This window comes from Natator depressus, chromosome 4, assembly GCF_965152275.1.
Source record: "Natator depressus isolate rNatDep1 chromosome 4, rNatDep2.hap1, whole genome shotgun sequence".
NCBI classification, from domain to species: domain Eukaryota; kingdom Metazoa; phylum Chordata; order Testudines; family Cheloniidae; genus Natator; species Natator depressus.
This window is the reverse complement of record NC_134237.1, coordinates 7,845,845-7,859,646: the sequence shown is the minus strand read 5'-3', so window position 1 is coordinate 7,859,646 and position 13,802 is coordinate 7,845,845. Positions and strand designations below refer to the sequence as shown.

At 45.0% G+C, this 13,802-nt stretch overlaps 1 protein-coding gene across 2 annotated transcripts in view; it reads left to right on the top strand.

Annotated features, from left to right (window-relative positions):
• TECRL (trans-2,3-enoyl-CoA reductase like) overlaps positions 1-13,802 on the top strand; it is a 108,722-nt gene that overhangs the window by 53,751 nt on the left and 41,169 nt on the right. Inside the window, exons 3-4 of one of the 2 annotated variants that reach the window (XM_074950313.1) lie at positions 6,782-6,826; positions 11,500-11,588. In XM_074950313.1, the coding sequence (XP_074806414.1) occupies positions 6,782-6,826; positions 11,500-11,588 (134 nt within the window). Of the gene's footprint in view, positions 1-6,781; positions 6,827-11,499; positions 11,604-13,802 lie in introns of both variants that reach the window. The other variant, XM_074950312.1, reaches the window with a different exon arrangement.

The following is a 13,802-nucleotide window of genomic DNA, read 5'->3' as shown; positions in this document are numbered from 1 at the left end:
CAGCAGAGTCTGTGACCCTTACTGTTTAAGAGGGCTAGGTAAATACTCCAGTGTCCTGATTGTACATTTGTCTCTGGAAGGTCTGTTGTTCAGATGATATGCAGGACAGGTTGAGATTTAAATGGAAATAATGTTAGCAGATGGGCAGAAGAGTGAGTGCATGATCACATTCATGGCTTCTACTGGCCTCCTATATCAAACTGAAGCTCCTGTCTCTGTCTTCAAGGCTCTGCCTATCCCAGCTCCTGACTTTCTCTCTCTGCTGTTATCTCCACTGACTCCTCCAAGTTGCACAACAAATTGACTTCCTTCTCCAGTTCCCATATCTGGGCTTTCTTCCATGCAGCTTTCTCTACCTGAACCCTCCATCCCCCCCGCCCCCCCCCCCCCCGACCTGATCTGTCCTAATGCCATCCTCTCTCCTCCAAGTCCCTCTCTCTAAATCAAATCCCTTCCAAATGCTTAATGCTTTGTCCCCCATGTGTAGGGCCAGATTGTGATTCCTTACCTGTGTTGAATACTCCTCAGATAACCCCTTTGGAGTAAGGTGCTATTCAGAATGGATTAGGGTACCAGAACCAGGCCCATAGAGGCAGTAGCTAATCTGATGCCAGGCCCTCAAATCACTACCCAATAATCAAATAATGACACCGTTAAAAAAAAAAAAAGGTAACTGTCAAAACAGATGGTTGGTCTGTGTCACGGTTCAATAACTTCTCAACCACTGTTGTTGCTATGCAAATAATATATAACACAAATAATCATCAGAACAGGGAAAGGGGCAAAGGGAAAGTAATGGAGATTTTAAAATCTACAATAGGAACACAGGAATTGCTAGACTGGATTCAACTCAAGAACCATCCAGTCCAGTTTTCTGCCTCAAACAGTAGCAGATGCCGGATGCTTTAAAAGAAGGTGCAAGGAACTTCCTCACTTCTAGTAGGTAGAGATTGGTTTAAACCCTGAAGCCTGATGGTTAATATCCCTTCCAAACTTTGTTAGTATCTTTGCGTTATCATACCTTTTGAATCTCACTTCGTTGTTAGCCTTGATGGCATCCATGTGGCAATGAGTTCCACTGTCTAATTAGGTGTTGTGTGGGGAAAAGTGGTTTCATTTTCTCAGTTTTGAATGATTTTTCTTATGGATGTGTGCTTGCCTCTTTAGGCGTGGGAGAGGTAGAGACAGCCCTAGGTGGGCAAGCTAGAGAAGGGCAAAGCAAGCAACCCGGGAAATGGAAATGATTACTCCATGAGCGCAGCACGTTGGTGGGCAGCAGCAGCTCAGCACACGCAGTAGCAAGGGCAATCACTTCCAGCCAGCACCAAAAGCGATGCATCTGATGAAGTGAGCTGTAGCTCATGAAAGCTTATGCTCAAATAAATTGGTTAGTCTCTAAGGTGCCACAAGTCCTCCTGTTCTTTTTTCAAAAATTAGTGTTCCCAAGTCATATGCCTGAGCGTCTAAATAAAACTTCCTATTTGGCGGGAATGCACTGATGAGTTTTGAAAATCTCTCTGTAATCTCTACCTCCTGGATAAAACATGCAGTCCCCAGTATGTGTCACCTGAGTATTTGGAAATATTTCAGTAATCAAATAAGGCCAATATTCATACTGTTCAGGAAGTGTATTTTTTTTGTCTTGCCAATGCCTAATGCAATAAATACATCTTTGTAAAGGGTTCTGCACAGTGGTGAGCTGGAGCCGGTTCGCGCGAACCGGTTGTTAAATTTTGAAGCCGGTTTAGAACCGGTTGTTAAAGGGGTGGGCAAACTGTGGCCCGCGGGACCGTCCTTTCCGTCCCGCCTGAGCTTTCGGCTGGGAAAGCTCCCCTGAGAATTTTTACTCACCCAGCGGCACTCCGGGCCTTTGGTGGCACTTTGGCGGCGGGTCCTTCACTCGCTCCGGGCCTTCGGCAGCACACCCAGAGCGGCTGAAGGACATGCCGCTGAAGGGCCGCCGAACACCCAGAGCGACTGAAGGCACCAGTTCTTCAGCTTCTGGCAGCTCATCACTGGTTCTGCATTGTAATTTTTGCTGGTAGTCAAACTTTTTCATCTGAACTTTGTGTGTGTGTTTTAAAAATGGCTTTTTGACAAAACAGAAATTGTGATTTGAAAAGTTTTTTTGGGGGGGGGAACAGTGTTCATTTTCTCCATGAAAACCTTAAAGATGTCAAAGAAAACTGTAGAAGGTTCATGTCAAAAATTTTCCCTGGAAAAGAACTCATTTGTGACCAGCTCTAAAAACTTGGCTTTTATTGTAATTCTGCTCCACCAGTGTGGTGTTTAGATTAATGTGCTGAGGCTTTTCCGAGCCCCGTACAATGAAGCTTTGGTCCATAACCATGGCTATGAGGCTTTGCTGCAATACAAATAAATATAAGAATGATTGAAGGATTTCAAAGCATGCCTTGTAGTGATAGATTCAAGGAGCTCAGTCTATTTAGCTTAACAAAGAGAAGGTTTAGGAGCGACGTGATTCGTTTATAGGTACCTACATGGGGAACAGAAATGTGATAAATATAGGGCTCTTCAATCAAGTGCAGAAAGGTATAGCAGGATTCAATGGCTGGAAATTGAAGTTAGACAAATTCAGACTGGAATTAAGTGGCAGATATTTAGCAATAGGAGTAATTTACCATTGGAACAACTTACCGAGGGTCATGGTGGATTTCTCCATCACTGGCATTTTTTAAATAAAGATTGGATGTTTCTCAAGAAGATATGCTTTAGTTCAAACCAGGAACTAATTTGGGAAGTTCTGTGACCTGTGTTATACTGGAGATCAGACTAGAGGATCACAATGGTCCTTTCTGGCCTTAAAAGTAAAAAAAAATATATTAAAATAAAATTATAAGGATGGGCACACTTGCTTTGCCTAATTTTATACCCACCCGAACATCAAGGGTTAAAAGGTATGATTCAGACACACATGTTTTGGGGATTGTGTTTAGACAGTAATAGACGGCTCAGAGGAGGAACGCTAATGAAGAATTAAATGGTATATAAAATTATGCATTGTACAAGGATATACCCTTTTAACAGACTGGAGATTGTCTGCATTGTTCTTCCAGCCCTAAAACATAACACGGGATTCTCTTTAGCTAGAATGTCTCTCTCTCTGGAGCCAACAGAGCCCTATTTGACTTCCTTGAAACGAAAATGTCTCATTTCAGTTTCGACAAAACGGCATATTTTGCTGAAATGTCCTCCCCCCCCCCCTCAAAAAAAAAAAAAAAGTTCCTACCAGCTGTAATTATGGTAGCACCTATGAGCTAGTCATGGAGCAGGGCCCAATTGTGCCAGGTACTGTGCAAACACAGAACCAAGAGATGGTTTCTGCCCCAACCACCTGAAAATCTAAGCAATTGACAACTCAGTCCCTGCAATATTCCACAGACTGTGAAGCTCACATGCAAAACATAAACCTCTCTTGCTCGTGGAACCTGAGAGTAGCTGAGTAGCACAGTCAATTGAGATTAGCTGCATATCCTAGTTAAACCAAAGGTCGTCTTGCATGGAGAAGGTGGAGTTAAAATGATAAGTCTGTTTATAAAGCAATGGTGTGCTTGGGATAATGCACTGAAATGTAGGATTTCATGCCTAAAAGCATTGCCTCTATTCCCTGTTGAAGATTATGAGCTGTGCCTCAAAGCACAGAATCAGGCAAATTGTTTTTTATCGAAACATACAGTAATGCAGGGTGAAAGAAAAATCAATTTAGCACAAGCACATCATATTTTGGGCCCCAGTAACTATTGATATCTGCTGTCCTGGAGCAAATCATATCCTCGACACGTCTGACAGCTGCTGTTTCTCTATCTTCCTTTCGTTATCTCTAATAGCCATGGTCTGTTCTGCTACCTTGAGAAAACTAGTTGGTACTTATTTGATAGATAGGGTTTTTCTTGTGCTTCTAGCATCAGTTTGTGGATAATGCTTTGGCCTGAAGAGATCAAAGCTAAAATTGATCTGTGTCACCAGTACACCTTGTGTAGTCTAATGCCTGTACTCTGCTCCTGAACTCTCTGACAAAAAGAAAAGGAGTACTAGTGGCACCTTAGAGACTAACTAATTTATTTGAGCATAAGCTTTCGTGAGCTACAGCTCACTTCATTGGATGCAACTCTGACAAAAGTTACTCTCTCTGCCATAAACCAAGAGAATTCTAGGCTGCATTCTTATATTTTAGGGACTGTGTGCTGATGTGTGCATGCAACTCTGCTGTCCACAGCTTGTCTAACTGCAGGAGCAGGGTGAATAATGCATATTTTGGTTTCTTGGCTATTTTTAAAAGTAAAAAGAAATATCTGCCTGAAAACCGCAAATTTTCAGTGAATCAAAAAGTTGGAAAAAAATTAATTTCAGGTCAAACAAAACGTTTAATTTGACCCAAGAGAAACATGGTATTTCAATTTTAAGAATGTTTAACCTTTTTAAAAAAATAAAATAAAAAAGAGGACATTTTGAAACGAAAAACTCATTTTGATCAAAAAAATCAAAAACTGTCCAAATGAAAAGTTTGATATTTTTTTCAGATTTTTTTTCTTTCTAATAAAAAAAACCTGTCAGAAGCTTCATGAAACATTTCAGTATTAGTGAATAGTCATTTTTTATTTAAAAAAAAATTGGCCACAAAACTTTGTCCAGCTCTACCTGCTTGTACATTTTTATTAGAAGCTTTGTCAAACAAGGATTTTATTCTGCTGTCTTCTAACCATTACAAAACACCTTGCGTCTCTCCAAAGTGCTCAGCTTCCATCAGTTTCAGGTTGACCATCACTACCAATTTAAACAGCAACATAGTAACCAAATGATATTTATATCCTCCACTGTTCCTGTGTTTTCTCACAATAAAGAAATTAGAATTTTGAGCAACTTTTCATGTATGTTAACAGATGTATCACAGCCCTAAAGAAAGGAATGGCTGTGTTTGAATTGAATGGATTGGCTAACTGTCTGGAACAGAGAGGTCTTTCTACACCATGGAGCCAGTTTAAAGTCCCAGGGATTGCAGCTTTAGTTTCAGAAAATTTGACTCCTGATGTGTTTGTTGTTAAAGACAGGTTATTGCTTTGTGTCCAGGCTAGTGCATTTGGATCAATATTTATGCCCTTGCTGAGAGGAAGGTGAAATTACACATCTTTAAAAGACTGGCTGCTCCTCTAGGCCTTGTCTAGGAAAATAAGTTATGCTTTAAAATTATGTTTGCTAACATGTTTCAAAACCACAAATGAAGACGAGGGTTTAACGGATTTAAAACACGTTAGATGGTTGTGATCAACCCTGGGGGATAGAGGGATGCAGCACTGATGAGAGACAGCTGATATGTGTTCTACATAACCTATATTACTTGTCTAGACACGGCCTTAGCAAACCACCCAGCACATAAGGTTTTGCCTCTAGAGCCTGATTTTAAGTGTGCAATTGATGAGGGTACCAACAGAAATCATCCAGAACCTCCCCCATTATTTGCTTCACAGGGGCTTTCTGTTTTGTTTTGACAGTGACTTATTTGACGCATGAGGGGATTTTAAGACGAAGGAGAGAGTGTGCCTGGGTGACAATCCGTGCTGGTTTTTCACCCTCAGTGAGACTGGACAGTTTTTATGTTCTTAAAAACAATTATATCCATTGCTTTTAAGTCAGATTTCCCATGGGAGTTCTGTAATCATACTCCGAGTTGTTTGGCCTTGTTCTCCATCCAGTCTGACTCAGGGTTGTGAAGGTGGATCTAGCTCTGCCAGCAGCCAATGTCTGCAAAGCACTGCTGGGGATCTCCAGAGGAGAGAGAAACTGGATGTACCCATTTCCCCAGCAAGGTATCCTTCCCCTGTAGCGGGGGAATGGGCGGTATAGGAGATCCTTCAGTGGTTCCATGCTACTTGATGATCCTCCTATATGGGGGAGATCTAGGGGCTGGATCAGGGGATTAGAAGCACTTTGCACTGGAGGAATGTCACAAAGTAGGGCCAAAGTTCCTCTTTTTTCCTTTTGAAATAGTATATTGCAGAGTCCCTCCCCCCCACCAAGGTGGAGTTTGCAGGCTTGGCAGGTGGAAAATGCAGATGGTTGAAAATTTTCCATCCAAACTCTTTTATATATTTATTTGTAATGGAAAAATTGGGGTTTCAGTATGTTCACAGATATCAGCTTTCCTCAACAAATATTTTATTTTTTGTTGGAAACCCCCAAAACTGAAAAAAGGGGTGAAAAACTGAATATGTTTCTGTTTTTAATCTGAAAACCAAAAAGATTGCGGTTTTGGAGGGCTTGGGGGGGGCATTTTCATCAAAAGTTTAAATTCTCACCAAACTTTTCAGCAGAAAATAAGTTTTTACTGAATTTTTCAAACAGCTCTAGTAGAAAACTCAACTTTTTCCTTGGAAGTTGGGCAAGACTGATATGGAAATCAAATAAAAGGCTAAAAGAAACATGGACTCCTTCCCCCTCCATTCCATACACACACACTGCTTGGTGCAATTATGCCGCAAGGCTTGGGCATCCACACATACGACACTCATCTGCTGATTGCACACTTGACATTCAAACCGAACCAACCAGACAGTTTGGGGATGGGAAATTTCCCCTATAACTATATGTACTGTACTGCATTCCATATTTCCACTCTATTTGACTTTTAGAGTTAAAACACGTAGACAGTTTTATGGTCTCACGGTTCTAGCTATGATCTAAAAGGACACTATTGCTACTAATAAGAAATGAGGTTTAGAAGCTACACCATGAAATTAAATGTAATTCTTTATGAATTAAATAGGTCCCCAGTGGAACCCTTCCCGTATTGGCCTGCGACTAGAACGCAGTAAGTATTTATTTGGATGTCAAACCACCTACTAGTATATTACGAATCTGTTAGCTGGTGTTTCTTCCTAACACTATTACACCATATGGGCTAAGCCATTAGCACTTTTGCTAATTAATATGTATGACTAGCTAATTAGCTTCCCCTCAATTAAGGAATCTGTTTGAGGATTTTCATATTACCCTCGCTCAGCATGCACCATCATGTCAAATATTAATATTAGTATGGGACAGCAGTTTTCAGTGGAAAGCTGCCAGTGCCACCATCAGGAGTGGATTTACCATGCAACAAACCATGCGGTGGCACGGGGCCCCCAAAATGCAGGACAAATATCTGACAACCTGCCCCCAAGTCCTGGCCGGTGGTGCAGCAGGGCTCAGGCAGGCTGTCTGCATGCCATGGCCGGTGTCCCCATGCCGCTCCCGGAAGCGGCCGGCTGCTGGCACATCTTTGCATGTCACTGGCAGGCACGGGAGGCAGCTCCGTGCTCTGCCCCCACCCCCGGGCAGTGCACGAAGACCCACTCCCACCCCCTCCTCCCAAGGGGCGCGCAGAGACATGCCAGGAGCAGCGCAGCAGGGCTAAAGCAGTTCTCTGCCTCCCTCCCTCCCTCCGCTCCACTCCCGGAAGCAGCCGGTATGTCCCTGCGTCCCCAGGGCGGGTGTGTGTGTGTGTCTCTGCACGCTGCCCCCTCCCCGAATGCCGACTCCGCAGCTCCCATTGGCCAGGAAATGTAGCCAATGGGAGCTGCAGGGGAGGTGCCTGCAGGCAGCGGCACACAGAGACACCCCCACCCCGCCTAGGAGCTGCTGCCAGAGGGATGTGTGTGCCAGCCACGTTGGGAGCTGCACTGCCCACCTCCTACACCCCAACCCCCTGCCCCAATCAAGGTACCTCATTTTATTTTCATTTACTTCCCATTACTTATAATATAGGAGAAGGAGGAAGGGGGAAAAAAGGATGAAAAATGGCAGGGAGTGGGGTGGACAAGAGATAATATTCTTTTTCTTGGCTGGGTCCTGAGGGTGGCCCCCTGAAAATGAAGCTGCTCACAGGGCCCCACAAACTCTAAATCTGCCACTGGCCACCATCATTGCTGACACCAGTCATCACCCTTCTTGGCAGCCTCAACAGAAAAGCCGGGGAGGGCTGAATGAGCCATTGAGACTGGCCTACTGGTCTCTCTCATTTACATAGTTCTTGAAGGACATGGGCAGGGAGCAGAACTTGGATGGCCAGTGCCCAAGCTGCACCTGTGTGAATCAATAAAGGACTTCAGATGCCAGTGATGTCATCCTGTACCCTTTACTTCCACTGGTGCCTTCGCAGAGTAGTGGGCACTGTCTAGGATTCTCTGCTCCATGCCTCCCTGCAGTTCCTTTGTTTTGGCCCTGTGGCTTTTTTTCCCCCTGCCTGTGTTTGCATTCATTGCCCCTCATAATTAGTTGATCCTTGTCTTTCTGTAGCCCTCCTCATTTCTATGAGGGATGGCTGCATGTGGGGGGTTTTGGGTGGAGTCGCACCTATGTCTCTAGAGATCAAGTAGGTTAGACACTTTACATGCATTGACTCTTCAGTTCTCTTCACTGAGCCATGGGCATTGTCTGAGGTGGTCTACTTTGTGTCCTCTTCTGGATCCCTGATTTTGAACCTATGATTCACCCCTCCTTTTTTTTTCCCCATTGTTTGTCCCCCACCATTTAGGTGATCCTTGGTTTTCTTTGTGGCTCCTCTTTTGTTGAATGGGCAGCCATTATTGTTTCACCCACCGCTGGTGCACTTTATATGTACCTTTCACCCCACTTCCCTCCCTGCACTGTTCTGATGTGTCCCAAGCAATCTGTTCCCCTTTGTCTTTCATTTTCATAGATATTAAGGTCAGAAGGGACCATTATGATCATCTAGACTGACCTCCTGCACAATGCAGGCAACAGACTCTCACCCACCCACTCCTGCGATAAACCTCTCACCTATGTCTGAGCTATTGAAGTCCTCAAATCATGGGTTAAAGACTTCAAGGAGCAGAGAATCCTCCAGCAAGTGACCCATGCCTCATGCCACAGAGGAAGGTGAAAAACCCCCAGGGCCTCTGCCAATCTGCCCTGGAGGAAAATTCCTTCCTGACCCCAGATATGACGATCAGCTGAACCCTGAGCATATGGGCAAGATTCACCAGCCAGATACCCAGGAAAGAATTCTCTGTAGTAACTCAGATCCCACCCCATCTAACATCCCATCACAGGCCATTGGGCCTAGTTACCATGAATAGTTAAAGATCAATTAATTGCCAAAATCATGTTATCCCATCATACCATCTCCTCCATATTTTCTTTGGTTTGTAGGTGGAAACATACCAAAGCATCCTCAATTGTGTGTGTGTGAATTGTCTGGGCTTGTGAGAGAGTTGACCAGTTTGATGTTCTGTGTGTGCAAGCTACTGTTGTTCCCAGGTTTCGGCCCTTTTGAGAGCCTTGCTTCCTCACACAGAATATCAAACTGGCCAACCCTCTCACAAGCCCAAACAATTCACACACACAATTGAGGATGCTTCGGTATGTTTCCACCTACAAACCAAAGAAAACAAAAGATAAAATGCAGACAGGACTACACTCTGTCCTTGTCCTGTATAAGGAATTCCCATTGAAAGGGACTTTTTATGCCAAAATGGTGAACAGAACGTGGTTCATATTTAAGTGCAGCCAAACTCACCCATTAGTTTGGAATCTAGCCCTGTCTGTACAGTGGGGCTTTCTTCGTGGAGTGTTAATCACTAGCCCATTGATTTCGGTGAGATTACTCTCAAGGAGTAAGGTACTACTCCATGTAAGTAAGGGTGGGAGAATCTCAGGCCTAGCTTGCAAATACTTCACAAAGTCAGAAAGAGACAAAAACCACTGGATTTTGCATTTGACAAATGCTCTACGGCCGCCATTTATTACAAGCTAGATAACAGAAACAACAATAGCCCGCTGACTTGGATGATATGTAAAGACACTTGGACTTGCTCCCAAAATATGAACCAAATTTTTGGAGGTTCAAATGGTTTTGTCAATATGCTGTTAGTAGTATTCCAGTAGCAGCCTCTGACGGGGTTGGGACTCACCACCACAGCGCCTCCTGCTGTTCACTCTGGGAATTAGCTCAGTTCGTGCAGAGCGCCCTCTGCCAGTAGTGTCCTGTCTATCTCTCGCCCTAGATTAGCATCTCGACCTGTGTTGCTCCCCACTTGTGGCGTCCTCTTCAGGACACTGCCCTCCGGCAGTGCCTGCTGCTCCAGTCTCACCCCCTTCTGGGGGTTTGGTGTTATCAGCAGTCCTTCTCTTCACCCCAGTCACAATGGCCAACCACACCCCCACAGTCTAACCCCTTTTGGCAGGGATCTGGTGCAGTCTGTGATGGCCACTCCTAACAGCCAGGTGGAAGTGCAAGGGGAAAGGGGGGGGACCCAGGGCCACCCTCTACTCTGGATCCTGACCCAGGGACCCTTTGGTGGCAGCCTTCCTGCCTGCCCTCCTTCTCTCCCTTTGTCCATCTCTCTCCCTGGGCCGTTTCCCTTTCGGCCCCTTTGCACCAGGTAGGCCCTTTTTCTCAGGGACTGCAGCCTGGCAGGAGTTCAGTGCCGTGCCGTGCCGTGCCGTGCCGTGCCGTGCCGTGCCGTGCCGTGCCGTGCCCCGCCCCGCCCCGCCCCTAGTCTCCTCACACAGGAGACAACCCTTGACCCTCTGAAGGCCTGGGAGAGACTGCCTGCTCTCTTCCTGGGCAGCCTTTATATAGGGCCTAGCCTAGCCCTGATTGGCTGGCTGTAATACCGGCCCTGATTGGCTCTAACAGGCCCTCCCTGATTGGCTGCCGCCTTGTGCAGCTGCTCTGGCCTGTTGTAGCCCAATTTGGCATGGGGGTGGGGCACTGCCCCACCACACAGCCCCACTGATGTATAACGCATAATGAGAGAGAGACTTTGCCCTAAAGAGCTCACAAGTTAAATAGACTAGAAGGACAAGGAGAAATAGGTGAAGTAACTCAGCCAAGGTCATGCAGCAGGTCAGTGGTCGAGCTGGGAACAAACCTCAGGTCTCCTTACTTTCAGTCCACTGTCTGACTAGGTCCAAGAAGGTTGACAGAGAGTTCTTGGGTTATAGGAGCTCGTCCAAACAGAAGCTGACTTCCTAATTGCTACTGTTCCACCCATCACTAATTACGCTGAGCATGAAAAAAGCAAACATTTGACCAGAAACAGTTCAGGGATTCAGAGACTGAGACATCGTCTCACATGGTGCCTTTCTGTTAAACCTTCCAAGGCATGGTCTAAAACTGCTTTACAAAAGGGTTTGTGCAATTATGAGCAATGAGTCCCTTATAGAGTAGATGAACTTGAGTCAGCCACATAACAGCTGTTGTGCATTGCTTCTCAATGCGGTGTCATCTTCACACTTGAATCATCATGAGGATAAAATCTAATACAAATCCTATGTGCGCTAGATGTGGACAGTAAGACCTGAAAGCACCAAATACATCAGAAAACAAACGGCTTCCTTTTCACTTCAGGCCCAATTCATGGGGTGGAATGTGAATTGCAACCACTGCTTAACTCCTGTGTGTCTTGCATTTTATGGTGAGTCATTGCAGGGGATGTATTATTCAAACCATTTTATCTTGCTTCTTTGTCATTCTAGATGGGCCCTATTTGAAGGATTCCGTTAGCATTCAAAGCTTGGCAGTTTCCTCCATCATTACTCTGTACTTTACAGATCTGGGTCAGCAGGTCAGTTGGACCACAGTAAGTATGTTCTTGTAACAATCAACACAATAGATCTTAATGTACAACACATTTCAAGCTTCCGATTGCTCCCACTTCCTTGGCCTGTCCTTCTCTATGTCAAATTGCATAATTATTTGATCATCCCTCAAACCCGAATTAAGTGATAGTCAGCCAAGTTATCAACCTAGTAACTCAGACATCCAATTAAAGATTAGAAGATGGACATAACAATAGTCCCTGAGGCAAAAAAATCAATTTTTAAAAACAATTTTATCTTATCGTAGGCTAACCAGTGAAGGACCTTTAACCAAAGATGTTTATTTACTGCACAGGCTCTTTGGGTTTCAGAATGAAAGGAGATACAGATATAAAACTTTACTAAAACAGGAAGATAATCTGATTGTAGTAGCTCAGTGCATTTACCCATCAGTTCACCTGAAAGGGGAATAGGAAGGATCAGGCTATAGATTACGTTATGAAGCTGACTAATGAAGCTAAGGATGCCAAGGTATTTTAACCTCTTTGATACGGAGTGCCACAACGACAGAATTAATTTTTAATAGATACTGAAATTTACTTTATGAAATAGCAACGTAGTTATATTACAGTAGCGCCTGCGGGAGGGGGCTGACTGATCATTGTGCTAAGTGCTGTACCAACACATAGTAAAAGGCAGTCCTTGCCCCAAAGAGATTACTGTCTAAATAGACAAGACAGTTAAAGGGTGGAGAGGAAATAGAGGTATACATCACACATCAGGTTGCAGAGGTGGGATTAGAACCCAGGTCTCCTGAGCTCAATCCAGTGCTCTGTCTACTTGACCATGCTGCTATACCCTATGGCTTTTCTATAAGGTATGATATGTGATTTTTGGGAGCCCCAGACCCATCAGCAAACAGAGCTTTTGGGGGAGGAGAGGGGAATTCCTGGTTTTTGCATGCGGAAACATACGTTATTTAGAGTTGCTTGGTTTCTGAAAGTGATAAAAGGAAGTATGTAGTCATTCATAGCAATCAATACTCTGTAAATTACTTACACTTCTTTTAATGTTGCACTTGAATTAGTTTTTAATTGCCATCGATGAGGAAGGACCAGATTCTCACAACCTTCCCCATACTGAGTATTCTACTACTTAGCAGTCAGAATTAAAGCCCTTCTCAGTGGGCTAGTTGGAGCCATATTGTATGAAGGGCAGTGTGGAACTGCTGCCTCCCAGAGGCAGCCCTGGGATGGAATTGTGACTCAGGGAGCCACCCGCCTCTTGGATAGGAGGGAGTGAATGACCACAAGTCTTAGAAGGGAACAGCTTCCTCTCGGCATGTGCCTAGGCAGCTACTCTTGACCCTCTCCCAGCCCTCTTCTTGGAGGGGCATGCAACAAGAAAGCAGGGCCTCCGCTCTGCACCAAGCCAAAGATCCAAGTAGGTCGAGCCAGGGCTTGGGAAGGCAGGGGAATGTGACTGTCCTGCTCGCCTTGAGCATGGCCAGGGCCCAGTCTAGCCCACTGTGAGGAAGGCTGTGAGAATCTGGCCCTTAGTATTTCCATTTCTTGGTCAGAATCGATAGGAGAAGCTAATTGGTAGCCACAGCCCTGCCACAGGGCAGGGGAGCACTGGAAAGATTCCCACCTTAGAGAAGCAAAATGTTTCTTAGAGCTGCTCGCTTGCACTGTGGGAAATTAATCTGTGACACCCCCCCCACCCCCCAAGGGACACAACACACATCCCCCTCCTCCCAACCAGATATTAGCCCTTGTGCTCCCTGAAATATACGGGCTGCCATTCCGGCTGGTCCTTACAGGATAAGTCTTGGCTGCCAAACCTGGGCTAGCTTTGTACACGTGGAGCATCCCCATTGCACAGTGCTACCCGTGCCTGACCCATGTAACTGCACCCACGGTTCTGTACTAGCCCGTGTGCTGGGATGGATTTCTGGGGGCATAGCCCATGGTTCTTAGCAGTGCGTAAAAGCTGGCTACTCTATTAATTCATTCACAGGGTGCTCTCTCTCACCTCGCAGGGAGCTGCTCTCTGTGGCAGGGACAGGGGACAATGCTTTATGAACATAACCTCCAAGTGGGGTTACTCATTGTTTATGCAGATAGTTCTGAAGGTGAAAGCAAACAATATTTGGCAGGAAGAGCTTTTAATGAGCGTGTCATCCAGGAACTCAGTTTGCAAACCACCAAGTGGGCCATAGCGCACTCAACTGACTTCTC